The 26,933-nt window shown below is 40.5% G+C and overlaps 1 protein-coding gene across 2 annotated transcripts in view; it reads right to left on the reverse strand.

The window, feature by feature from the left end:
* Window positions 1-26,933, reverse strand: part of VIPR1 (vasoactive intestinal peptide receptor 1) — a 119,053-nt gene that overhangs the window by 28,361 nt on the left and 63,759 nt on the right. For both annotated transcript variants that reach the window (XM_030501306.1, XM_030501317.1), the window contains exons 4-6: window positions 17,006-17,109; window positions 12,700-12,800; window positions 10,677-10,809 (exon numbers count right to left, since the gene is read on the reverse strand). In XM_030501306.1, coding sequence (XP_030357166.1) covers window positions 10,677-10,809; window positions 12,700-12,800; window positions 17,006-17,109 — 338 coding nt within the window. The remainder of the gene's footprint in view (window positions 1-10,676; window positions 10,810-12,699; window positions 12,801-17,005; window positions 17,110-26,933) is intronic.

Consider the following 26,933-nt stretch of genomic DNA (forward strand, 5'->3'; position numbering starts at 1 on the left):
CAACAGCTGCTCTTCTCCCCAGCCTGGTCAAGGAAGCTTTGTTGATCTTATGTAAAAACTTTTTATAGATCCCAATCCTGATCCTGTTACCAGGGCACAGCTGGAAGATGGGGTAGCACTGAGCAAGCACTGAGATGGTGAAATTTAGGTCTTCAAGCACAGGCACCAGCCTAACTCTGTATCTCCACAACTATAGAGCCATTTTAGACACTCATAATCATAACTAAATTCAGGAGTCTCAGTCTTGAGCTGATTCCCACATGCCTAAATTAGGTTGAATATCATCCCAAGTCTTGTTCTGTTGAGACGTCCACCTTAGGCAAAGCATAATGTTATCTGTAATGATGATGCAATAACAAAATAATTGCTCTGCTTGTAAGATTACACAGTACGATTAATTCCCTGTCTCACTGTCATGGCACTGGAATTCATACAAATGACAAATTCCCAATCATTTAATAACCTAAATATTGTACAGCACTGTTCATAGCCATGCCTTGTCCATTAATTTCTGTGCAGGTTAGACAGAGATGTCAGGACAGACTTAGTTTTCAAATAATTATATTTTTTATTATGAGGTATTTCTCTCTGCTTTTAACTTTTATTTTACAGAATCATAGAATCATTTACGTTGGAAAAGGCCTTTAAGATCATCGAGTCAAATCATAAACCTAGCACTGCCAAGCCCACCACCAAACCATGTCCCTAAGCACCACATCTACACATCTTTTAAATATCTCCAGGAATGGTGACTCCACCACTTCCCTGGCAACCCTGTTTCAACGCTTGACAACCCTTTCAGTGAAGAAATTTTTCGTATTATACAATCTGAACCTTCCCTGGTGCAACTTCAGGTCATTTTCTCTTATCCCATCACTTGTTACTTGGGATAAGAGATTGATCCCTGCCTTGCTACAACTTCCTTTCAGGTCATTGTAGGGATAAAGTTCCCTCTGAGTCTTCTCTTCTCCGGACTAAAGAAAAAAGGAAAAAAGAAAGAAAAAGAAAAGGACAAAGAAAAAGAGAGGAAAAAAAGACAAAAAAAAAAAAAAAAGAAAAAAGAAAAAAGAAAAAAAAAAGAAATAGAAAAAGAATGTGAACTTACCCTTAGCACACTAACCCTTTTGTGTAACAACAGAAAAATTAATAACAAACAAACAAGACTGCCTGGCAAAAGGCCATCACTTCTATTTCTTCCCTCATTTGAATTGTAGTTGTAGGCTAGATTTAAATGTTAACAATAAAAAAGCCCCATAAGGTTTATGTTCTACCATGAAAGGGAACTGAGGTCTATTCAAACAGAAATCTCCTCCTAAATCAACTGGATGCCTTTGACTCCTTTCTTCCTTCTCTATCACGGAGTCTGACAGGCCAGTAATTTCAAATGCTAAATTGCTATATTAGTGGGTATAAATTTTCCTGGAAGATGCATAGAGATTTTGGGTGTTGAGGACTTAACACTATTTGATTAAAGAAATTTGATTAATGAAATTTGATTAATGAAATTTGATTAATGAAATTTGATTAAAGAAATTCTTAAAGTGCCATTTTGATAGAAACAAATTGGCTTATGATTGAGGCACATAGCCTTCAGTTTGTGAGGGCCTAAGTTGTCATGTTAAAAGCCTCGGTTAAAGCAATTTCTCACCTATTATGAACTATAACAAAGACCTTCATGGGAATAATAATCTTATGTCTTGATGATGGACCCTTCAGCTCCTACTGCCTTTAGTGGCTTCAACTGTAAGTCAACCCTACAAAAAGTACAGCGGATAGATCAACATAACTGATTTCACAGTCACCGTCTATCTCAGGTACAGGGATAAGAGGCCTCAAACACACATTTTCTCTGTTAACATGCTGCTCTGCATCAGTGGTGCCCCAGAAACATTATGCAAGAGTGCTCTTAAGCCTTGGCAATAGCAAATTAATTTAATTTATCTTAACCCGCTTTCCTCTAGGTCACAATACATTACATTTTCATGCGCCCATCATTGCCTGAGAGCACACACTGGAGTACCTACTCCATGTCAGCTGTCATTGGGCAATTTATTAAGCCATTATAACCTGGATTTGAGTCTGAGCTTATTGATTTGTTACCACTTTCATGAAGCAGAAATGCTATTTCTAGAATTATGGGCTATGCTGTACAGCCATACACATGCACACACAGACGATTTCAGCAAGCTAAGTCTTGCCTGTTCCCATCAAGACTGTTGAAGGATGGAGACATTAGGAAGAAGCTATTGGGCTCAATCTCCATCTCTCTTTCCTGTACCACCACTTCCACTTGCACCAGGGCTGGGCCACTACCGAATATGGGTAAAGTATTATTCCTCTTGTTCGAGTGTCACTTCTCTAGCAATAGGTCAACCCATATGGACCCCAAAGTCCCATGAAATAACCTCAGTTTTTCCTTGTGCTTTCAATTCTTCAATGCCAGCTGACAGCTTATTGAAAATAAAAAGGAATTTAAAAGTCTTTCTCTGCTAATATGGAAGTTACATGAGACAACCTCTGTTTTATGTGCCTGCAACACAGCAAAGCATAGCAGGGTCAGATCCTGCACTTGCAGAAACCTTGAGAACTCCATTAAAATAAATGGATCTGTACCATTTTACACCAACAAAAAATGTGGACTGCACGACTGCACTTTATGCCTTGCCCACTTCCCATGCAGGCTTCCTCAAATACAATGCTATCTGTTGAATTCAAGAAGAAGCTCTTATGTCAAGTTTAAGTCCCATGACTGTACCCTCAAGGCTATTTAAGCATTTCTCTTCCACTGCTCTTCACAAGGGTTATGTGACTGTCAGTCTTTGAGCTACTTGGCCTTTCTTATTTTGTCTCTTAGGAATTTTGGGGGGTCAGTCTTGTGAGTATTAGCTGCTCTAGCCTCTGCATCAGATGACTCAGAGTTGAGTTTAGACGTAAAAATAAAATTATCTTCGTAAATGGGACAACTGTCCCTATTTCGTGCTCTTCAATTGCAGAATAATGGCACTTCTAAACACATTTTCAGTGATAAGGCAAGTCAACTGCAAAGCAGCAACTACAGAGAGAAGGTCAGCGGAGTTTTGATAATGCCTTTCCTCACACTTATCACATTTTCTCTCACTATTGGCAATACACACAATTGCTTTAAGGTGCCAGCCTGTGACGGTGTCACCGGCTGTGTCAGGGATGATAGTCACTTATTCAAAGAAAGTTCTTGCTCCAGAGTTCTTCCACAGTCTTTCTGCCTTCACTCCTGGGTTATTTCCAGCAGCAAAGGAGAAGGCAAGGAGATAACTCATCCAAGAAAAAATGTGTAAAACTGTGTTAGAGCTTGGTGTCTGTGGTCTAGACATTCTCAAGGGTTGCCTAATATGAGCAGTCCAAGGAGCAGAAGGGGTATAACCCAGAATCTGATACTGGAGGAATGGATCACTTCATCCATGCTCCGTGGGCCTGACCTGTGGCCAACTGTCTGGGAGGGAGCCCAGCCAGAGCTACCATCAAGCTCACCCGTCTGCTTTCTGTTGGTTCTGTTGTGGAACTAGTTGGTAAACATCCTGTTTCTCTTCTGTGTAGGGATATCCATGTTGGACAACAGATAGCTGAAATAGTGCCCTTTTCCCCTGCTTCTCCCACCTTTCTACTGAAAACCCCATCTCTCTAAAGCAGAATCCCAATCCTGTGGTGCAAACCTTCTTCACTTCCTAACCTGGCATGCCTCCAGCACCACACATGCAGTGCCTAGCTTCATCCCTCAATGATGATGTTTTCTCAAAATGATGATGTTTCACCTTTAGCTTCTCTGACACTCAAGGCTTTCACTCTCCATCATTGCATGTTCCTTTCTTCCCCAACTCGGACCTGAAGTTGACATTTCCTTCTCATCCCACATCCTTTCACCAGAGATTCACCTCCAAGCACCACTAACCTTCTTCCCAATCCCTTTTATTCTTTACTTGCAACTGCCAGCCCCTACTGTGGTTGAGTACCTGTGCAGAATATGGTGCAAAAACCAAGGCTTCAGGTGTGGCAGCCGTAAACTGCTGTCTCACCAATACAGAAGTAACTGTTTGCCATCAGCTCCATAGCAATTACCTGCATTCAGGTCCTCTCTCTACGGCATGTATGAGATGCTGTAGACTTAGAGCCTACTTTGTAAGTGTCTGTGAGGGCTTAGGCAGGTAGATATGTTATCTTCAGTCTAGAAAAGATAACATGTTCCTGGATGGGGTATCTCTGGATAATTTCAAAATCCAAACAAGAGCATTAAAATAGCCTAGGTGGATGGTTAGTCCATTTTCCATGCTCATGGCTGCTACTGGCCATGGGCAGTTAGCATCCCAAACCTCTTATTTACAGCTTCTCACTACTTCATACACCCTTTATTCACTGAACTTGCTGTTAAATCCTTAATTGAACACTGGCACTGATTTTTGAAAGCACAGTTGAGGCATGTAGCTTTAGCACCTTTGTCTCCTCTTCCCACCTGTTTTCTGGTCTTTTCTAAAAGTGTTTCAATACCTTAAAGTGCTGGTGTGATATTTGATAGAGAACTGGCAAACATACAATGCCTCCATTCCTCCCCCCCGCTTTCTTGCATTGTTTTTTACTTCTTTGTATCATTCACAGGTGTTTTCTCTAGGTTTTTATTTTTCCTTCCCCTCTGTCGTTTGTTTTGCTGTAAAACTTAGAATTTTGTAGCAGTGATCAGCAGGTATGGAGATATCAGCAGATATGGGGATAACATTCCATAGAAGGTTTTTGGCAGATGCAAACCTCTTAATCCAAACTGATAGCAAAAATGTAGACCAGGGAGATGGGTGTGTTAAGTTGGTGTTGTGACAGCAATTTCATTGCAACACCCATCTCCTGAAGCCAACAGGAACCATTTGGCTGGATTTCACAGGAATTTGTGGACAGGGTGTGGTGGTTCAGCTCAGACATGAGTGGAAGAGCACAGTGAGAAAGATCACATCAGCGGTGATCTTTGCTTTGCTCCTTTTGCTGCTCTTTGGGATGAAAATCAAATGTGTCTGCTACCTATTAGGTTGGAAGATTGATGGTCTCCTTCACTCTACACAGCTGAGAAAACAAGGTGAACCGCTTTTTACCTTGGGCGTCATTTCTATGGCAAGACAGACAGACTGTAAAGCACTTCCTTATCTCAGGCAGTACGTTTGTGTCCGGCTGGTCCCATTAAACTTAGTGGATGGGATACAATTCTGCAGGAATGGGCTGAGCAACCGAAAAAGTGTCAGCTGACATATTTACACATTTTGGGGACTGACCCAACTCCAGTTAAAGTCAAGGGAAGGATTCACCTTGTGTTCAGATTTCTGCCAGGCTCTTCCCCTAAGCCAGTCAGCCAAAGTTCAGCTTGTCTGTGCTAAGAAAGGCTCATTCCACCTCTGTGTAGGTGGGAGTAGATGTCTTTCCCAGAGGATGCAACCCAGCGAAAGGGATGAGTCTCTAACATTAATTTTAGTTTTAGACAAGTGCATAAAAAGGCTTCTACTCTTCCATATCTCCAACAGCCTGCATATCGGTGCACTCCCACAAGAGCCAGAGAATATGGATTTGAGTAGCCTCAGTTGGGGCGGTGCTGGAAAAGAAAATCTGTTTGTCTTCCACTTCCATGTATAAAGTTTATTTAGGGGCCTGTAGATATTATCAATTTGGCCTGAGGAAAAAATCTATTTTTCACACTGATAATACATGTGTACATGTTCACAACTGCTAGGAATCCCACACTCCTTTGCAAAGAAGAATTTTTTGTTGGAATTTCTTAATGGAATGCAAAAGCAAAAAGACAAACGATCTAGTTTCCCTTCTCTGAATCCTCACCAAAGGTAAATTTGCAGAGCTCAGAAAAACTCAGCCTGAATTCAATCTATAGAACCTGATCTTTGCTCTTATCAAACTGACAGCTTCTTTGTCTTCAGCTAGATTGGAAATGTAAGTGGTTCATTATTATGCTATCAATATATGATGGTAATGAAACTATATAAAAACCTATCCATAAACCCACAAAAAACCAAATGAAACAACAATCATACAATCATAGAATTTTGGGGGTTGGAAGGGACCTTAAAGCTCATCTTGTTCCAACCCCCTGCCATGGGCAGGGACACCTTCCACTAGACCAGGTTGCTCAAAGCCCTGTCCAACCTGGCCTTGAACACTTCCACGGATGGGGCAGCCACAGCTTCTCTGGGCAGCCTGTGCCAGTGTCTCACCACCCTCACAGGGAAGAACTTCTTCCTCAGATCTCATCTAAATCTCACCTTTTTCAGTGTAAAGTCATTCACCTCTATTCTATCACTACTTGCTGTTCTACAAAATCCCAATACTGACCCCTGAGCAACACTACTTGTCACTTGTCTCCTCTTTGTCGTCGAATCATTGATCACAACCCTTTGGGTGCAACCATCCAGCCAATTCTTATCTACTGAGTGCTCCATCCATCAAGTCCATGCCTTTCCAATTTAGAGACAAGGATCTTGTGCGGGACAGTGCCAAACGCCTTGGACAAGTCCAGGTAGGTTTTGTCAGCTGTTCTTCCCTTATCCACCAACTCCGTGATCCCCCCATAGAAGGCCACCAAGTTGTCAGGCATGATTTGCCCTTAGTGAAGCTGTGTTGGCTGTCACCAACCACCCCCTTATTGTCCATGTGCTGTAGCATAGTTTCCAGGAGGATCTGCTCCACAATCTTGCTGGGCACCGAGGTGAGACTGACTGGCCTGTAGTTCCCTAGGTCTTTCTTTTTTTCTTTTTAAAAATAGGGGTTATGATTCCCCTTTTCCAGTCACCAGGAACTTTACTGGACTACCCCTTAATTGAACAATTGAAGTGTTCAGTTCAATCTTTCTACCAGGTTTGCTGTTTTGGGTACTGTTTTTCACAGCGTGTTCTCCAGGGAGAAAAGGGAAAGGGAAGACAAAGTGTGGGAATGCCAAGACAGAAGAAGGTCACTAGGCCTATTAAACCAATGTGAAAAACTAAAACTTGTAAGGAGGCCTCTTGAGTCTGGCAGTGAGAAAACAAAACAGAAGAATGCCGGCAAATACAGGATGGAAAGTGGTGCAATTTTTCATGCTGTATGAGTAATTGCTGGATGCAGTAATGCCATAGGAAGTGAGATTTCCATTAGAAATGACTGAATGCTGAGACAGAACATATTCTGAATGAATTAAAATTAATAGTTATTGAAGAAGTTTGAGTGGGTGATTTCACAGACCCCTCCCCATTTCTACATCTGAGTGCTTAAAGCAGGGTATATGCCTATTTTTAAGCAATTTAAGACAACAGGATGATTCAGTTACAAATAATTACAGACATACTTTATGAGTGAATGCATGACAGAGAAAGTGGCTTTAGTCTACTAGCGACTATTGGTACCTAGGGCAATATGCTGCGTGTAAACGTGGCCATCGTACTCCTCTGCTGTTTCTACCTCTCTAGCAAATTCAAGGTCTCTGTAGTTCTTTGTTTTCCACTGGAAAATCCCACACCGGGTTTTTAGAGGGCCAGCCCTCTCTGAAGGTCAGTCTACATGCCTCCACACCAGCCAAGGGATCCCCACTTTGCCTAAGTACAAGCCTGGTTGGTTTGGGCAGTTGGGGAGAGGAGAAGGTATGAGGGACATTTGTAAAGCTACTGCTGATGAGTTTTTTGGTGCAGGACAAAAAGCCTGGGCCACCTTGGGCAGGTCCTGGGATCAATGATCATGTAAGCTACATTTAGCTATGAAAAAAAAGCCTTGCTTGCCAAATCAGTGCTTCTGCCTCATGAAAACAGGCTGAATTTTTTCACTCATGCAGCAAGACTTTTCTTTCCATTAGGAGTGGGTTTATCAAGAAAGGACCAAGGAATTCAAGGAGGCTACAGGTGCCACACATCACTCTGTAAACATCACCCACAGCATGGTGTGTATTCTGTTTCACATGATGGTTCAGTGATGCCCATCACATGCATTTTGGTTGCATTAGCCCTGAAATGCTTACTGCCACATTGTCAGGCTCTGTGGCCCATAGAAATGCCCAACAAATTTCATTTTTTAAGGTGTTCATGTTGAACTCAATGGTAATCAAAACTATTTGCATTTAAAATGGCATAGAGTTAACACCGTAACTGAGCTTTCCCACACTAGGTAAAATGAAGTGAAAATACAAAGCCTATGAAGAATTTTTTTTTTCAGTTACGTATACACCTACATGTAGTGGAGTTCCTACTTGATTTGAGTATTGACACATTTGTTGATGGAGAGCTTAAAATATTTTTGTGTGGCTGGTGCATAAAACATAATTTTAAGTCTTATTACTGCAACAGGTAATGCCAAATTCAAGAATTTTGTCCCTTAACCAGAAATACGGGGAGAGAAGTCTGTTCATTTATAGCCCTGAATCTGTTCCAGAACAGGGGTGCCTTTATGCTTTTTTTCTTTAAAGGAACTAAGTGCAGTACTTTCTCTTCTAATAGAACATTGTTATAGCTTTGGTTGTGCCCTTTTCTAAAGCAGCATAGCAGTGAAAACATTTAGTAAATTGAATTGTTTGTTCAAATCTCTCCTCAGACTGAATGAGCTCAAGGCCATACCTAGCTATTATACACAAAATTTTCAGTAAATTGTGTATTAGGCCCTGAGTATATGAACTAGTACCCAGGTCTCCCAAGTTAAAACTTTATCCTGCAAATCTAAAGCATAAAACATCCAATTATTTAACCTAACCCAAGCCAACCACAGTGGATTTTATAACTATTTCTGCAAAGAGAAGGATATTAGGAGAGGCATTTTGATTGCATTTCATGTAGCTATTTTTTCCCCTATGACCTAGAAGGTTGTCCAAAATGTTGGGTCAATATGGGTGCAGATTTTGCAAGGGTATGCTCAGTTTAGTGCAGCAGAGACAGATTTGTTCCACATATTTTTATAATCCTTGTGTATCATCCAGCCATTCACCCTGAGCTGGCATTTAACATGAAATCCTTTGATGGGGAGAAACTCACACAATGGTGGTAGCCATGGGTCTGCCAGAAGGCACACTGGCTTCCAGGAGCTGTGGGTTCTGCAGGACAAAGTCCTGTATTTATATACAGAAGTGTTTCTGGATAGACAGTTGAAGCAGATGTTTCTCACACAGCTTTTTTCTCACACAGCTTTTTTGCAGTCACGCCTCAGTCACAACCCAGTGGAAAATCTTGCAGGGGTGAGAGGTTAATTCAAACTCCATGGCTCATTGGGTTCTTGGCTTCTCTGCCAATTAGCATTGGCAGTTATCTGTGGCAGCAGACACCGGGCAATTGTTTATTCCAGTTTATATGTCATTCTAACCATTCACGGACCTTCAAAATAAAACTTCTGTGAAAAAGCAAACTATTTCTAAAGAATACAGATCCCAGTGAACCACAGGGGGCAGGAGGGGCAGGAACCTGCGAGAGGAATGCATCATGCTATAGATATTCTCAGGGAAAAGCTGGGAGCAGTTGATATCAAGTGAGACGTGCTCAAGCGGAAAGGTCATTGTAACAACATGGGCAGGACTCAGGGTAAGGGTAGAAAAACCCAGATGGCAAAGCAGAAATTGGGTGGATGGAAGAGAAAAACGAATCTTTTTCTAGTGCTGCATGACGTAAAAAGCCAGGTCCAGAAGGGATCTGCTGGGCTGCTGTGCCCAGTCCCCTGCTATTACCAGCAAGCAGCTTTTCTAATGCTATGAATTTACTATGAAGGGTTCCTTATTTTATTTTTTTTTTAAATGACTTCTGATCACATTTCTTTATTTTGGTGACTTCAACTTCCTGCCTGAATTTATTCATGACCAGTGTCCTCTTGCGTCAATATGGCCTTTAGATAAACAGCTCTTCTCCCTCTTTAATGTTTGCTCCAGCTGATAACACTGAGTTTGAAAGTGAAAAAAATATCCCAACTCCTTTATTCCCCTCATTTATCATCCTAATTGGGAAATCTCACAGTTGCAGACAGCAGGTGAGGGATACAGATCCGAATGAAAAATTGACAGTGATGCCTACATATAGGTTTCCTGCCTAAACTCCTGCAGATATATGGTGACTGCAATTGGTGGAGCCCAGAGAGCCATCCAAATGCAGATGCCTTCTTCAAAGTGAGGTGAAGCACTCTCCAGACTCCAGTGAATATATTAATTAGAGCTTGACTTACTATGGTTGCACTTTACACATATAGCTCATGTGTAGGTACTTACCCTGTAGATGCCTAAAGTATATGGATCTGACTCCCACCCTCACTGAAGGGAAAGGTTTTATTGAATCCCTAAACACAGGACTGAAAGTCTCCTTTGACCAGCATGTCCAAGAAATTAGCATGGGACTGGGAGATGGATACAGGACTGACAGGAGGTCCAAAATCTTGCAGAGCCCCAGTTGTGGCTTTAATCTCAGAAGACCAGATGCCTATAAACTTTTGACCCTGCTAATTTATTTTGTGCCTTTTCCATACGAATTAAATAAATTTTTATTTAATTTATAATATTACAATAACATTTTTGTTTCTTTCAAATGAGAAAAAAAACCCAAACCCATGAAATCTTCCCAAACTACTGCCTCACATACATTTGCAACTTAACATTAGTTAAGTTTTGGTGCATTGTTTAGGAGGGGCAACAGAAAAAGATGGAAACTTCAATGTGCATGGCTACTTACTGAACTCACAAAGCAGTGTTCAGATTCTCCACTTTCAAATAGGATGACATCTTTTATGAAGACTGCGATGGCTCTCATTATAAAGGACATGAAGAGGTGCATATGAATATAATTTCGAGTACAGTGTAGCTTTCTGTTGGGAAGAGATGAAAAAACATTTCTGAATAGCAAGGCTTCTCAAAAGCATTATTTATTTCTTTATGTTTCTTCTGCCAAGACATCAACATACAATTAAACATTAGAAACCTGAGTCAGACTATGTTCTCATGTAAATCATCGCAAATCCACTTAAGCCTTTTTAAATCCACAAAACATGTGGCAATCCATACATCTGCAGCAGTGTTGCTGCTTTTCCAATTCTCAGAAAAAAAGGTCAAAAAACAGAATGACAGAAAACAGGTCCATCACACTGCTCTCCACTGGAAAAAGAAAAGTTTTTGACCGAGCAAACTGCGCTCCTGATACAGGTTTGTTTTCTATAGAATGTCTGCACTGTAATAATTCTTTTCAAAGTGAAATGTTTTCTCAGGAATAGAAATAAAATCTTAGCAGTTGCTACCAAAATTAACACGTATTTTTGGCTTTCTGGAGCAATACAAAATATATTTTCATTTAAAAATTACTCATTAATGATATTGAGAACACCACCAGGGTTTTTCTGTCCCTTGCCTACTAATATTTTGAAGATTAATATTGATCAAGTAGGTCTTTTTTTCAAGCAAGAATTTGTATTAGCTAAAGTGAAAGGCCTAATACTTTGGAAATGGGTACTTTGTACAGTCATCAGAACCACAACAGACCTCGCTCAGCAACATGATCGAATTACCACCTCTTAATGAGTCACTGTGCATTGGCAGAGTATGCTCTTAATCTCTGACAACATCAAGATAATGTAACTGAGCTGAGTCCTCTGCACTTGCAGGGGAAAGCAAGTCAAATTATGCTGTTTCCAACAAACAAAAAGTGTGAACCCAACAGTTTCACCAACTTGGCTGGCACCTTGTACCTTGCTGAGATGAGACAATTTGCCTATGATGTGTCTGATTCATGCTTCCCTTGTAGGAGGAGTGGAGAGAGCGCATGTGCTGAGAAATGCAAATATCTTGAAGGTTAAGGCCAGTCTTCCTATAAGTGTGAAAATAACCCTAGAACATGTGCTACTTCCTACAGCTTTCTCTGAGGATGATGTCTGACCAGACTGTTATAAATTGGACAACCATATAATGCATTTCAGGGAAGCCACTGGAAAGTGGCATGAGGAGGTGGAATCACATCTAAAAGGTTCTTCTATCTCATGGAGGTCTACTTCTTTTTATTCTCCCTATACATAAACAACATTATAATGGGAGATTATCTTACATATATCTTCTTCTTTGGAGACATCCAAATTTAGATGCCTGAATCTATTATAAAGACTGAGGATTAATTAATTTGCTGCAATCTAGGCATCTAATGCTGTTTGATATGCTGTAGAGTATCTGCCCATCAACCCATATAGGCCTGAAGTTGCTGTATCACATCTGCTTCCCTTGTGAACATCTTAGAGGCTCCAGCATATCTAGAATGGCTCTGGATATCTATGTCTTGCCATAGAGCTATAACAGGAAGCATTTTTGAAATAGACTTTGGGAGGTAGCTTCAGGGTGTGATTCACCTGTACCATTTTTAATACCTACTTTAGTAGAAATGCATCATTCCATAGTATCCATATATACCATACTGACTAGCTCTGTGGACTGTAACGATTATGTGATAATGGCCTCTAATACAGAGAGCCATCACATAACATTAGTGACATGAATCCCCCTAGAATAGTTGGATTGGGGTTTTAACTCTCACACAAAGGCCACAAGTAGCATGAAACCATCGTATGGAAAGATTGTGGAACTTTTCTCCCCTGCCCAACTGAGGCTTAACAGAAGTCCTTTGCATCCACCTGTAATATTCACAGCCTATAACTTAGAGATCCACTATGCCCTTTGAGTCATCCCCTTACCTATGCCTTTTTTGCTCATAGTCTTACCTGAAGAGACATAAAATGATCATAGCAGCTGTGAGAGCAATGAGCGATAAGGTATGTCCAATGGTGTAGCCGGTCTTGACAGTGCCATAGAATGCCGTTTGCTAATGTGAAGGAAAGAAACAAAACATATCTTTCGAAGAGCTGCCAACATGTATTCCTAAATACGCCATCACTGAGCTTTTACTAACTTTCTTGGTGAGACAAGGAAATCATCCTACTACAACTCCTTTACCCTTTAAAATCACATCCAATAAAGTACATGACTCAAATACCACCGGTGTGAATATGAAGAATGTGTCCGGTTGCAGTAGAGCTTGGATCATTCCAAAACCAGGTTACAGTTACACAAGGGAAAATTTCATGCAGGAAGGAGTCTGATTTGACACTTGCAGAGACAGCTAGATGATTATAACCTTGTGGAACAAGAATGACCAATGTTCACTTAAACAGTGCAATGACACATTAGCTCTGAGGTGGTGAGTATGATGAGCTTCATTTTGTTAAGGAAGTTTGAAGACAGAACTGGTCTGGAAATTGGTTTGCTTTTGTTGAAGCTAGACATTGTGTTTTGGCAAGTAAAAGCTTAAATTGATCTCGATGAAATTACAGATCTGTTAATTCAGAAATATATGTTAAATTGGAAATTAGTTTATGGCTTTTCTCTTTGGCAGCACACAGAGGGCATCTCTCAGCACAGGGCACCACAAGACTTAAATCCAATAGGGAATCCTGGTCTAAATAAAATGTGTAAGAAAGGTACCAAAACTTCAGTTCTCCTAAGGCTCTCCAGCAACACTAAAACAATATATTTTGGTTTTCAGCTTAAAAAAAGGGCAAAAAATCATTTGGTATTTGGACATTTGTTTTATCAATGAAAAATCCTTGTTTTTATGAGATTCTAACTCAGTTTGTGGAAAACCTTATTTTTCCAGCCTTTCATTGGTGCTCCTCTGCCCTCCTTGTCACCATTTTCTATAAAAAAATCCAAACAACAAGAACTACGAATGGAGTTTAAACAGCAAATCTAAGACCAAGCTTGTTTGGGAAAACATTCTTTAATAACAGTGAGGGCTGACATTTTCATATGCTATTTTCATATGCTATTTTCATAGGCTTTGACAGGTACTAGGTACTTTACAGAAGCGGTGAGGCTGAGCAGTAATCCTCTAGCATTTGCACAGCCAGCTTGGAGGATTGTTAAGGCAGAGCTTTCAGAGAGAGGAAAGGTTACACTGGTCATATCTCTGTTGCTTCTTAGACCACAGATATCAAAGATGGCTAAGAGCACAGTGTCTTTACAACCCCATTCAATGAATCCACATCACTAAGAGCTTTAGGTCAGTAACTCTGAACACATAATTCATAGCAAGGGTTTCAGGTCAGTTTATCTACCTGATCTTGCCCATATATCAGGAGACTGCTATGGTGATGGAGTCAGCCAGTATGGTATGGTCATACCTAAGTCTTGTTCATCTGCATTGCATAGAGAGACTTGCACTACAGAAAGGAACAGTGGAAGTTTCACCTTTCTACCCCACTGTCTTGCAGATTCCACCCAAAGCTAACTACATGTAGTCTTGTTTCCAGTCTTCTTTGCACTTGGGATCCCAAAGGCAGCTGAGACTTTTCCAATAAAATCAATCAACTTCCTGTTGATTTTGCCTCTCATTATCTAGTTTCCTTCTTGATAGCACCACAGCAGAAGTGTTCCAGGAAAGACCTGGGCAGCAGAAGGACAGAGCTTGCGGTAGGGGACTAAGTTTGAAGATGAGGTTGTCCCACACTGTATTTAGGAGAGCAGTGGAATGGAGGAAAGGAAATTAAGAGGCATCACAGGAGACATTGGTAGTGGGGAGGTGGATGGAAACTCTCCACCAGCACAGTGACAACACAGGTATAGGCTTTGCTTCTTTGAGTTATTCACAGGAGCAAGTTAAGCACAGGAAGATCTTGGTATTATTTAACCAGCAATTCCCTGCTTTTATATTTTACAACAACCAATCCTTGTGTACAGAGAGACAGCTCTTCACATTTAATGTAGCATGCGGGGTCATCTCTGTTCTGGAAACAGCACATACTGACTTCTCAGTCTTCATTTGTACTCGCTAATGACAATCACTTTCTATTCTACAGGTATCAAAGCAGAGAATTTGATCCAAGATCATAAATGGAATTGGAATTTTACTCTGAGTTCAGATTACTAAAATATTCTTCCTACAAAAAAAGAGGGATCTAGAGAAGTGAAGGAAATGCATGCCTGGATGCCTGGGTTCAAACTGTGGACCCAAACTGATTTACAGAATAAAATCAGCAAATTTCTCTCTGACTTCTAAAAGCCCCTGCTTAATACAATTAGTTAGGGTAGATGTTAAACTGAGATGAACTGAGAATTAGCTTCCTTGGTTGTCTGTTCAGTAACCTCTACATTTGTGCCTTGGCAACTGCGATTAGAATGTGAAACATTTACATTTTTAAGAGAAAAAGAAAAGAAATACTGATATCAAGTCTTTCAGTAGCCCTGTACCCAAACGTGTTTCTGGTTCGTATCACCTAGCCTAAAGTCATCTGGGTTCCCTCTATAGTAAAAGCAAAAAGGTCCCTTTGGAGACAAATGTGGGGTGAATTGACCTCTGGAGGCATCTATTTTTTTCACCATCTTCAGACAGAGCCCATGGGGACACCTGGGATGCCTCCTCCTTGACCAGGTGGAGGCATACAAGGCAAAAGCTGTGCATCACGTCTGACGGTGGAACAGCAAAACACTTGCTGATACATGGGTATTAAAGGTCAGGTTGGAGAAGGAATCACTGCAAAGACTGTAAGTGCACTACTTTGATGGTTACATCATCTCCTTCTTAGGGACTGCCAGAATTCACAGCTAAAAATTCCTACATGCAGCCTTTGTTTATTTTTCATATTTTTCTTCTTGTTTCTGACTTGAAACCAGTAGGTGTTAAGAGTGCATGAAGTGTTTTAAGCATGGAAGGTTATCAGTCTGTTCTGGACTTCATGTCCCAGGCAGCCTGCTGTTCTCTTTTTTTTCTATCCCCTTTACTTTTTCCTCCCTAAACTGACAGCCAATTCAACAACAACAAAAATCTATTCTTCTTCACAGCCTAGTACTGCTTGTTCACCCCCCTCTGCCACCTTTCACACAAATTTAGACTTAAACAGCATGACAAAACTGTGGAAATCAAAAGAAAATAATTAAGAAAGAATTAAAAGAACACAATACATGTTCTCTTGGTAACGCAGCACTCTGGCAACACTGCAATCCATTGGGTCGCCAAAGCATGTCCCAAGAATTCCCAAATCCCCTTTGCAGCTGGAACAAAACCCGGAGCTCTCGATGGAGGACCTTCCAGAGCAGACCTGTAACAATGGCTTTGGTAACATGCAAGTGGTGCCACACGGCTTGATCTGAGAAACGGGACACTTGAGGGTGTGAAGTGGTGGCTGACTTCGAAGGCAGACTAAGGCTCTCCTCAGTAGAGTCCTGAAATTCTTTGTGCAAGTTTTCCTTTGCTATTTTCTGCATTCTTTCACTATTGAGGCTAGCTGAGTTCTATTCATATTCTCCATTAACTCTTTGAGTGCCTTGGTAATGTGTGACCATACACAAAGACCTACCACCACATATATTTATTCCTTATTGAGATTCCTATGTCCAACATTCAGAAACACTGACATATGTCATACAACAGAAGAAAGGAAGGACATATTCAGCCTGGAGAAAAGAAGGCACTGAGAGACCTCAGAGCAGCCTTCCTCATGGCAGGGGTTGAAACTAGATGATTTTTAAAGTCCCTTCCAATTGAAACCATTCTATGATTTCCTTACAAAATTCAGTAACATTGCATGAAAATATGTGTGTTCACTACAGCTTTCTACATCTTTAGCTGGCTGAGATCAGCAGACCAGCACTGATGGCAAGTTATGTGCTTTAGCTCTTTTTAGGCTTACGTTGGCCTAGAAATACTAGAATCATCATATCTACTTAAGGGTGAATATAAACGTGGAGGGCTTGTTTCAAACATGGAAAATCCAGCACCCGAAATTATGTGTGGGTATCAAAAAGACTCTGGTCTGATCTCAGGTGCTGATTGCCTGCCATCACTCTGGAAATCAATGGGAGGATCATCTCTTTGACCAGACATTTGATCTCTGCTTCCAGGGATCTTCAAGAGGATCTTTCCTTCTTGAGAAATCAGAGTGGGAATGAAAAAAAATTGGGCATAGGAAGATCATGTGATTCTGATATCAATCTCTGGTAAATTTTGATGTCTACCCATCCAGGTTTACAAACCTCTTCCCCTGGAGTGCTGTTGGAATCATATCCACAAGCTATGGCATATGGCGCAGGGTACACATCTGTCCAGCCCTGGCTTGTACAATTCCTGGTCACGTTTCCTGGAAGGAAAGGGAAAAGCATGATTTAAAAAGAAATGTTCAGCTTGCTGTTTAACAAATGTCTGCCTTTTGTTGATTCAAATGCCAGAGGACATTTCTTGTAATATTTAGAGCAAAATTCTCATACTTCTTCTCTGTTACGAAGTGTTTACATTACACAGAACACATAAATGGGAGGGACTCATTGGGTTGTAAAGTTCAAACCTCAAAAAAAAGTACAATTTAATACTGAGGTGCCTACAAAGTTTCTCTTCTAATGCCAACATAGTGCCAGTTTTACTCAGACCTTTGGTTGTTGGCATTGCACCTGGATTGTTTGAGAGTGTTACTGTCATATTGCCCTAGTTCCTGGAAAAGTTTTCTCTAAACAGAGCAGTGAATTATTTATGTCTTTCACTTCACATGTGAGAAGCCAAGACAGGGATAGATAAAGTGCTGATTTTACAAATAAGGTCAGAGGTCTGAAAACTGAATGCAGTCCTCAAAACCCAGACCTTGCCTACAAGATGAGACCTGATTGAACGTGATTCCTGGGAAATCTACTGCACCGAACCAAACACTTCAAAATTTGGCTATGAGGGGAGAAAAACCAGATATCTATAACCTGTATTACCTGTTTTAACATGTATAGTCAAAGGCAGGAAGACTTCTTTGACTCTTAAGCAAGTTGAGTGCCTAGGGCCTCCAATTGGTTAAATAGAACCTTAATTAACATAAGGATGTCCCTCTCTTTCAGCCAAAACTGTCAAAACTGTGAAGTTCACATGCTTCTCTGGTACTCTGAACATCCTGGTCCATCTGGGATTATAAGGGGATTGTTCAGTGCAAAGCATCTCTCACTTCTTAAGACATCTCTGCTTCCTGTCCCAGCCAGACCTCAAACTCACATTGGCTATAGGCTGTATAGACGTTAATCAAGCAAAAGAAGGAGAAACTAACAATCTGACCAGGACAGGCCTTACCCTAAAAGGTCTGTAGTCTAAAAGGCCAAGCCTCACATTTGTCAGACAGAAATAACAAAGAAGCAATACATTGCACATTGCAAATTCCCCCAGCACCCATTCTGACCACTGGTCTCTATCCTGTCTATGTCATGCAAATGACTTCACTGTGGAATTCCTTTGGTGTCATTTATTGAACAAAACTGCCTGCCATCCCCTACTGGAAAGCTGGTACAATAAGCCAGAATGAACAAGCAGTAGTCAAAACTCAGTTCCAAGATGAAGAATTACATCAGTGAAACTCAAGAGCTTTGTAAACATTTCTAACAATCAGATTCTTTGCACAAGAACAATAAAACTTCTGCAAACAGGAGCAAATCAATTATGCAGCTATGAGTCATGAAAATGTTCAAGCATCACCTCCAGGAATTTCTAACAATTGAGTCATCTGAACATCTTCCTAAGCATAGACCTGTTTCGCACTGAAATCAGCAGCAGCCTATTCCCTGGCTTAATTCACTTCTTGAATACCTGTGACAAGTAAACTTTGACACTACACTTGCCCCTGTAATTTGTCTTTACAACAGATCTAAACTCCACAAATGCTCTGATGCCTTTTCTCATTTTAACAGCTGCTCCAAAAGAAGTTAACTTTGGCACAGTTTGGTGGGTTGCTGTTCCCCAGGCTCTCTCTGTATGGTCATTGCTTGCATTTCTTTTTACCAGGGTTCCTATCGGGATTGTAAGAGATCTTATGTAAACAAATCAAGGACATGACTGTTCAGCACATTGTTTTCTTTTTCTTTCTTTCTTTTTTTTTATTTTTTGGTGTTGTTATGCAATTTCTGTTCTTTCTTCTTCATTACAATGGATTCCATTATCCGAACTTTCCTGCTTCCTATTTCCTGCTCAAAACTCCTCCTCTCTGTTTGACGATGCTTTTAGCTTTCATGGTGGTTTTGATTCATTGCTGCTTACTCTCAGTGAACTAAGGGGTTCTTATTTCAGCTAATTTTCTCCTATTTCTTCTTTTTAAGTGCACTTCCTCATGATTGTTTGATTGTTTTGTAATTCTTCTCACTGCTCTCAATACTACTTTCAGAAGTTGTCTTAATGCCTTAGCAGATGTGGAAACTAAGGTAGAGGGAAGCACAATGATACAGCATCACTGGGATGAAAAATTAGTAATAAAGTGTCCCATATTTTAGGGAAAATCACTTCCCAGAGACTTTTTCTACCATCCTTTAATGCTCATGTCACTTTTTGATGCACAAATTCACAAACATGGTGTGATACAACAAACCTTTCAAATAACTCTCATATTCTGCACTAGATGTCTGGGAGGTGCAAAAAGTACAAGGTTAGAAGATACAGATTTTACCACACTGTAATTATGGCTCAAGTGATAGATAATGTCTCCTCTCAGAGCAAACAACTACTACCTACCAGATTACTTGCTATACTGAAAATGAACATAAAATTTGGAAAAGAGCATCACAAGCTTAGTTCTTACTCTGAGGTTTACAAGCAGCAAACTTTGGACTGAAGTATTAAACTGAGATTTTTATGTTACAAGGTCAAATCCCAGCTCTGCCACAGACCTCCAGTGAAAGTGCAGCCAGTTCTTCTGATCTCCCTGGGTCTCAGATTTCACACCAATAGAAGGACTTATTGGGACAGGTAATAAGATCTTATCTTCTGTCAGTGGGAAGGCAAAGTGTCAAAAGCACCAGAAGTTTCATATGCTGTTTTCCAGAATCATCTCCCATTAACTTGTGTTTCTCAATGCACTAATGCAGTAATGAAGTACACTGAACCTGCAAAGCGTAAGCGGTAGTATCAGAATAGACAGAGCTTCTGGTCTTGGAAATGGTATCTCCAGCCTTTGACAGTTCACAATGTTTCCAATATTTTCTCATTTCCAGTGAGACTGAAGCTAAATCTTATTAAACTGTATTCCTGGAGAATTAATGAGAAAGGAGACCAGGGGTTTATAACTGTGTAACACATAATTAGCAATACACAGCAGAGGGGATGATGCACTGAGAACTGGAAAGCATCCTACTGCCAGTAGGCTTGTGCTCCAGGCTCTCCTCTGCTTTGTAGAAAAAGAAGGTTCAAGTCCCTGGTGTGAACAAAGTCCCCTTGGTGGGGCTGGTATTAGTTAACATCCATGAAATAATTTGTCTTTTGTGTCAAAACTGTCAAACTGGTGCATCTACTCCTAAAAGCCAAATCCACTGTGATGACATGAGGCCTTCCACTTAGAAAAAAACAAACCTACAAAATGTTTCAACTGAAAAAGTCACAACAAACTCTCATTTATGATAACAATAATCTCATAACATGTCTTACTAGAACTCAGCTTACTGCTTTCATAGAATCACAGGATGTTTGAGGTTGAAAGGGACCTCTGAAGGTCATCTGGTCAAACCCCCCTGCTCAAGCAGGGCCACCTTGAGCTAGTTGCTCAGAAGCATGGCCAGATGCCTTTTGGATATCCTTGGAAACCTCCAAGGATGGAGACTGTACAGCCTCTCAGGGCAACCTGCTCCAGTGCTTGGTCATCCTCACAGCAGAAAAGTGTTTCCTTATGTTCAGATGGAGCCTCCTGTGTTCCAGTTTGGTCATGGTTAGAAGATGCCAAGGCAATTAGAAAGTGCAAGAGGGTCTCTTTCCTTCAGACATGCATTTGTGAATGGGAGCCTTGTGTGTAACACAAGTCCTCTTCTGGGTGCTCTCACGAGCACAGAACAAAATCCCTGGTTCCCATTTCAGGCGTGCACAATCTGCAGAAGCACCAGGCATTTGGTCCCATGAGGATGGGATATTGTCTATGAGATGCTGCTACTGATGCTGCAGTGATACGCTGCTCTCCGTGCATGGCAAAGAGGAGGTAAGGCAACTAGGCCAAACTGTTTTCATTGTAATGTAAATTAAGTGAAATCTCTCCACAGCTGCAAAAGGTGTAAATCATGCATGCTGGGAGATATCCTGGCTCAGCAGATGCACAATAATTGCCAAGGTGCCATAACTCGATTGTTTATCTGAGTCCTGAGCAAAACATCGCAGGGAGACAATTAGAGGGATCTCAGCATCCCACAGCTCTTTCACTGGTGTCTTCTGTCTTTGCAGATATCAGGACAAAGGAGTTCAAAAATGAAGTTTTAAAGGGAACGAGGTGATTACCTTTTCATAAGGCTCCCTGCCAAGTAGGAGGGGATGGATGTGCAAAGCGAGCAAAATAACAGTGCAGAAATAAGAAGGGGGGGAGAGGGGGGAAATTAGTTCTTTAGAGGAAGCAAATGTAATATGTAGAGGTAATCCTTATGTAAGCTAAAGCCCTATATAGCTACTGCTGGAGAACCAGGATGGGAAACTAAAGCAGTTAGCTTTCCAAAAGAATGCTGTGGTATAAAAGCCACTGCTTACGGAAGGGAATTACAAGTGTAAATATAAGGCTAGACCTTTGGCTCATTTATATCAGTGTTTATGACAGTCAATACATAAAATACTATTGAAAGGCAAGGGGTGAAGCCACGGGCCTGAATAACCAGTTCTGGTGAAGTTTTACTGCAACAGTGCCTTAAAGGCTCATGATGGGCCATAACTCTTTAATCAAATCACGACATTTCTTGGTACCGCCTGAGCCATGAGCTCTGCCTCTTTGCAGATGTACTGACCACGGTAGTGCAAATGGGTCAAGCCCCAGTGAAATTGGCAGGGTCTCTCTTAAGCTCAACACCATCTGGTCTGCAGCACACTAAACACTACCCAACTGCAAAGTTAAGCAGACAAGATGGGCCATCCAAGGCAAAGTAATTGCTGTAGGTATAATATATGTATATATTTATAATAAAACACAGCTCTTCCTCATCCTCTACCTCTGCCTGTTTTCCTTGAAAATCTGCTTGCAATGTGTCACGGTGATTAATGATCATGTACATAAAGTACAAGGAGAGATTGCACTTCTTCCATATACTTTTCCACCTTTCTACTTCACCATCTGGCCCAGCAGCCACTCCTGCTTTAAGCAAATGCTTCACAAAGCCCTCTCTAATTTCCTAATCCACATGGCTTGATGGCAAACCTATTATGGAAACAGAACTGATAGTTGTAATCACTTCTCCAAATGCTCTCATCTTTCCTTCTGATTAGCTTGTGTGGTTGTGCAAAATCTGGTACACGGCTCACACCTATCCTAGGTGGCTTTTTCTCTCTTGCAGGGTGATTCAGAAACTCCCTGCTCTGGGTAGCAACGACAGATGGAAGGAAATTCCTCTTGATGACAACAAGCAGGACTGGCTAAACTCTGAGACAAGTTTTGGTTAAAATCTCCCATGTTTCTTTTTAGCATTAAAAAATCCCACAGTAAAATAAAATAAAACCTAACACCTGTAAACTCGTGATGGAAGTGTCAGAGTATTCCTGGTTTTAATTCAGTTTTTTGATATTCAGATTTTACTAATTGTTTTAATTCAATTTCTTTTGAAGAAAGAAGCATTCTCCTCTTCCTATCCCAAATTGCTCTTGCCTTTTTTCAGTTGGATTGACAAATAACAACGAATTGACAGTACTGATACTGATCAAAAGACAAGAAGGACTTCTTTTGGGTCTTTTTTCCCAATTGGATGAAGATCTGTAGAATCTTCCTAGGAAGCAGGGCAGGTTAAGCAGCTAAAATACTTTGTGGCTTTACGTCTTGCATACCTGATGATTGTGGAAATATCTTCTTATCTCCCTCAAATGGAGGATGCATATAAGCTAATGTTCCACTGAATTTATCTTATTCCTATAGTCCGAATTTTTCTTACCTCTTTCTAATAATTCTCATAACTCTTTATATTTCTGAGTTTCATTTGTACCTTCCAGTACCTTTTCAGTACCTATGATTTCTTTATACACTGTATGAAAACATACCTCCAAATGCTTATTTTAGACCTAATGGACAATTTCACCGAGCACCCCTCGTGTCGTACACCATGAAATAATCATTCGCCACCTGCTTTCTCCACAATGTTCATGACTGTATTTACCTCTGACTTACACCCTTTCAAATCATGTTTTTAACAGATGAAAGAGCATTAATCTAGCAACTCTACTTGTAGCTACAGTAGTCTGTCCATACCTTTACTCATACATTGTTCCAATGATACTGGCCTAGTTCTCCTTTGGACGTGAACCTCTCACTATGATCTGACAGACCTCCTCAGCTGCAGCTTCTATGAGGTCTTCTGGCCTTGATCTTGGTCCCTCTGCTGCCCACACAAAAAGCCCAGGGGGTGACACCAAGTCTTCTTCCTCTGCCTCCAGGATCCTCATAATCCTATATAAGGAGTCTAATGCTGGTCTGCAGTGATTACTAATTTTCATCACTGTTTCTTGGGACAAATGGAGAGACATTCTGCAGTAAAACACCGCACACACAATTTATTAATTGGGATAGACTTTTTAATACACAAACATATGCAAATCTTCAAATTCAATTTCCAGATTTATAAATATATTTTGGAATGATGTGGAAGAGATATGAATCAAAATGACTTTGCAGATTGGGTTATATCAACTAGTAAACGGCCTGGTAAAGGAATGACATGATTTATTCATGGCACAGCAGAAGAGAAGTGAGGAGTTAGTGGAACCAAGATAAAAACATATCATTTTCTTCATAGAAGGTGTTTGGTCTGGGTAGCAGTTAAACACTGAACAGATGAACTGAATAAATGCAGAGAGATAACTGCATTCCAAACAATTTGTTGCCTATGTCCAGCTCTTAAGATTTTTCTCTTTCTTAGTTTCTTTTTGCCTCTCATCTTTTTCAAATACACACTTCAGACTCAGAAACATGTCTGAAAGTTGTGTCACAGGTGAGGTTTTAGCTCTTTGAACTTAGTGGAAGAAACCCTCTTATTGGCTTTTAATGGGAGCCTGAATTAATACAAAGAGACTTAAGGTCAGTCATTGCTAAGGGGTGTTTGTCTGTCTCTTGCTTCTCTTGTTCTTTTTTGTAATAGCTTCTAAAAGAGAGGGGAAGGTCTGCTCTGAGTGGCAATCTTTCCTGCTTCTCTGTTATCATATTCCAGAGCTAAAGATTGATTTTTTATTTATTTTTTTTTTTCCCCAAACAGAAGCTATTTAAGCAATAGCAGTTCTTATTATTTACTCTTCTTGGGATGATGCTGAGGCCACTGGAACATCTCTACTTCCAATTTTATTATTGATCTGTCCTACTGTTGCTGGGAATACCTGAGACTTTCAGACGGCTACACCTTGCATTAAAGTAGATGATGAAGGGGTTAGATCTGGGAGAAACTTGTGGGGTAAGCCATGACAAGATATTTTCCAAATTTGCTTTATCTGCCTAAGTCATGATTTCACAAGACATGATTCTTTTAGTACAATTTCTACTTCACGTTTCAGGCTATTTAATATTATCACTATTTTATACTTTAATGCCACAATACAACCTTTGTGTCAGCAAGTCACAAGATAGACACAACCTTCAGTTTCTTCATTTGTTCTTTTTCATATCAATTGGCCTGCATTTATTGCTGCCACATCTTCAGGTCCCTGAAACTTACTGCACCCTATATTTTGGGCTGTCCTGATTGCATCGGTGGAGCTACCTGCAAAGGACTATTTAACCACTTGCTTCAGTGAGGGGCTCGCTTTCATGTTGTTTCATGGGGAGCCCTTCTCTTTGCTCTGTGCAGTTGCGTAGAGTTGTGTATGTGTGCCAGAACTGGCAGGGGTGAGGAGCAATGATATTTGGGTATCGCTTCAGCCTGAACCTTAGGACCTATATGTTAACAGTAAATGACATAAATCCGTAGAATCACGGAATGGTTTAGGTTGGGAGAGACCTTAAAGAACATCTAGTTCCAACCCTCTGCCATGGACAGGGACACCTTCCACTAGACCAGGTTGCTCAAAGCCTCGTCCAACCTGGCGTTGAACACTGCCAGGGATGGGGCAGCCACAGCTTCTCTGGGTAACCTGTGCCAGGGCCTCATCACCCTCACAGACTTATTTGCTTCTGTCCCAGTGAAGTTATATAATGCTACAAAGGATTAGTTAATTCTTTCAAAGTGAAGGTATGGACAGAGGGTGTGATTTCCAAATCTCCCTTCAGATGAATCAAAAAAAAAAAAAAAAAAGAGACACAACAGAATTAGACCTTTGCTGTCTAATTCTGTTGTGTCTAATTCTGTCTCTTAATTCTGTTGTGTCTCTCCATCAAACTGAATTTGCTCAAAGGACCTCAGTCAGAGGTGAGGAATGATACAAGCCATGTTTTGTGTGTAAATGCTCACAACATCTGAGATGTACATAGGATCAAATGGTAGTTAAAAAAACTTTAGGCACAACATCAACAAAGACAATGACAATGAAAAAGTTCTTGTTTTGTATTTGTCGAATTGAAATGTACCACAGAGAAAAAGATACCTTCTAAATTCAAATGAAAATGTTATCTGATGGAGAAATATCAATGTGCAAATTTAAAATGGTAAGAGGACATAAAAGAATAAAACCAAAAAAGATGTAATCTTCATGATGTATTACTATTTAAAATATCCACACTAACACAGTAAGATGCATGATCTCTCAGGTAAGTCTTGGCACTCTGCTTATGCAGAAAAGGGCTTGTTTGATAACTTTGGGTCAGATTCTGAATGATAATGCTGGTATAAACTTCAGTTACTTTGGTTTTAAAACACTGTAAACCCATAGAAAAATTTGTCTCCAAGTTCTTTAGATAGAAGACAATATTTGCATACAACTTGCAACAATATTAAACACATGAGTGATTTAGATACATCTGAAAATTTTATCTATGTGTTTGTGCATCAGCAGATTTGGTCCACCTATAGCTGCAATCCTGAGTGTCTGTTCTGAATAACTCCAGAGACTTCCCCCAGTGAAGAGTGGGGAAATAGCAGGCTGATTCAAACCCCAGAGAAACACCTCCAGGCCATATGAGATGTGTCTCTCTGGGTAAGCAGGCAGGAGAAAAGCCGTATATCTGACTAGATTTAATGTTGAGCTTTCATACAGCTAACATTAGATGATACTGACCCTGATCACCTGCACCATGTAGACAGAAAGGAGTAAGGCTGAAATCAGTAGAAAATCCATCTTGATCAACATGTGATCTGGTTTGAATTCAGGAGTTTATAAATCCCTTGACGAGATCAAATCACCTTTCTGATGCAGCCTAGACCTTTTAGATCCCAACTGCCATATAGAAGAAAAGCTTGCCATTGTCATGAATCAATGCTGATAAATCTCCCTGTCATTTCCAAATTCTTGTTTAAGATTGCAAACCTAACCAGTTTTTGCACAAATATGTACCTTAGAGGTGACACACAATAAAACTGTATTTTTTCTACTTGGTGTTAGCCACAGGAGTCTGGTTACATGACTCTGATCCCACCCTAATTCTTGCCTGAAGAATTGCACAAAACCTTCTGAATGAGTGCCATGGAAATCATCTTATCAAACTGTGTACATGTAAAAGCTGTCAACAGTAAGCACAGACAGCTTCATGCTTGTTCTAAGACTCCAGGTAGCCAGTAAAAACTTCGCTTCCATGGATATCCAAAGCCAGATATGACTTGGAGCATTTGCTTCTCAGCACATAGGATTTCAGACAGCTAAACAGGACAAAGAGAAGCAGCTTGAAGCCAGGAAATATCCTGAGCCAGACAGACAGCATTCTTAGCAACGACATTCAAAGGAGGGGCTATAATTTAGCCGAAACAACTCAAGATTCACGCGAGACCAATATTTAGAGTCTTAGCTTGCCTTTATAAGCTTATAATGTACAAATATATTCTATGAACATGTGCAGAACTGAATCCCTCACTCTCCTGGCAGTAGGCG

Source organism: Strigops habroptila, chromosome 1 (assembly GCF_004027225.2).
Source record: "Strigops habroptila isolate Jane chromosome 1, bStrHab1.2.pri, whole genome shotgun sequence".
Taxonomy (NCBI): Eukaryota; Metazoa; Chordata; class Aves; order Psittaciformes; family Psittacidae; genus Strigops; species Strigops habroptila.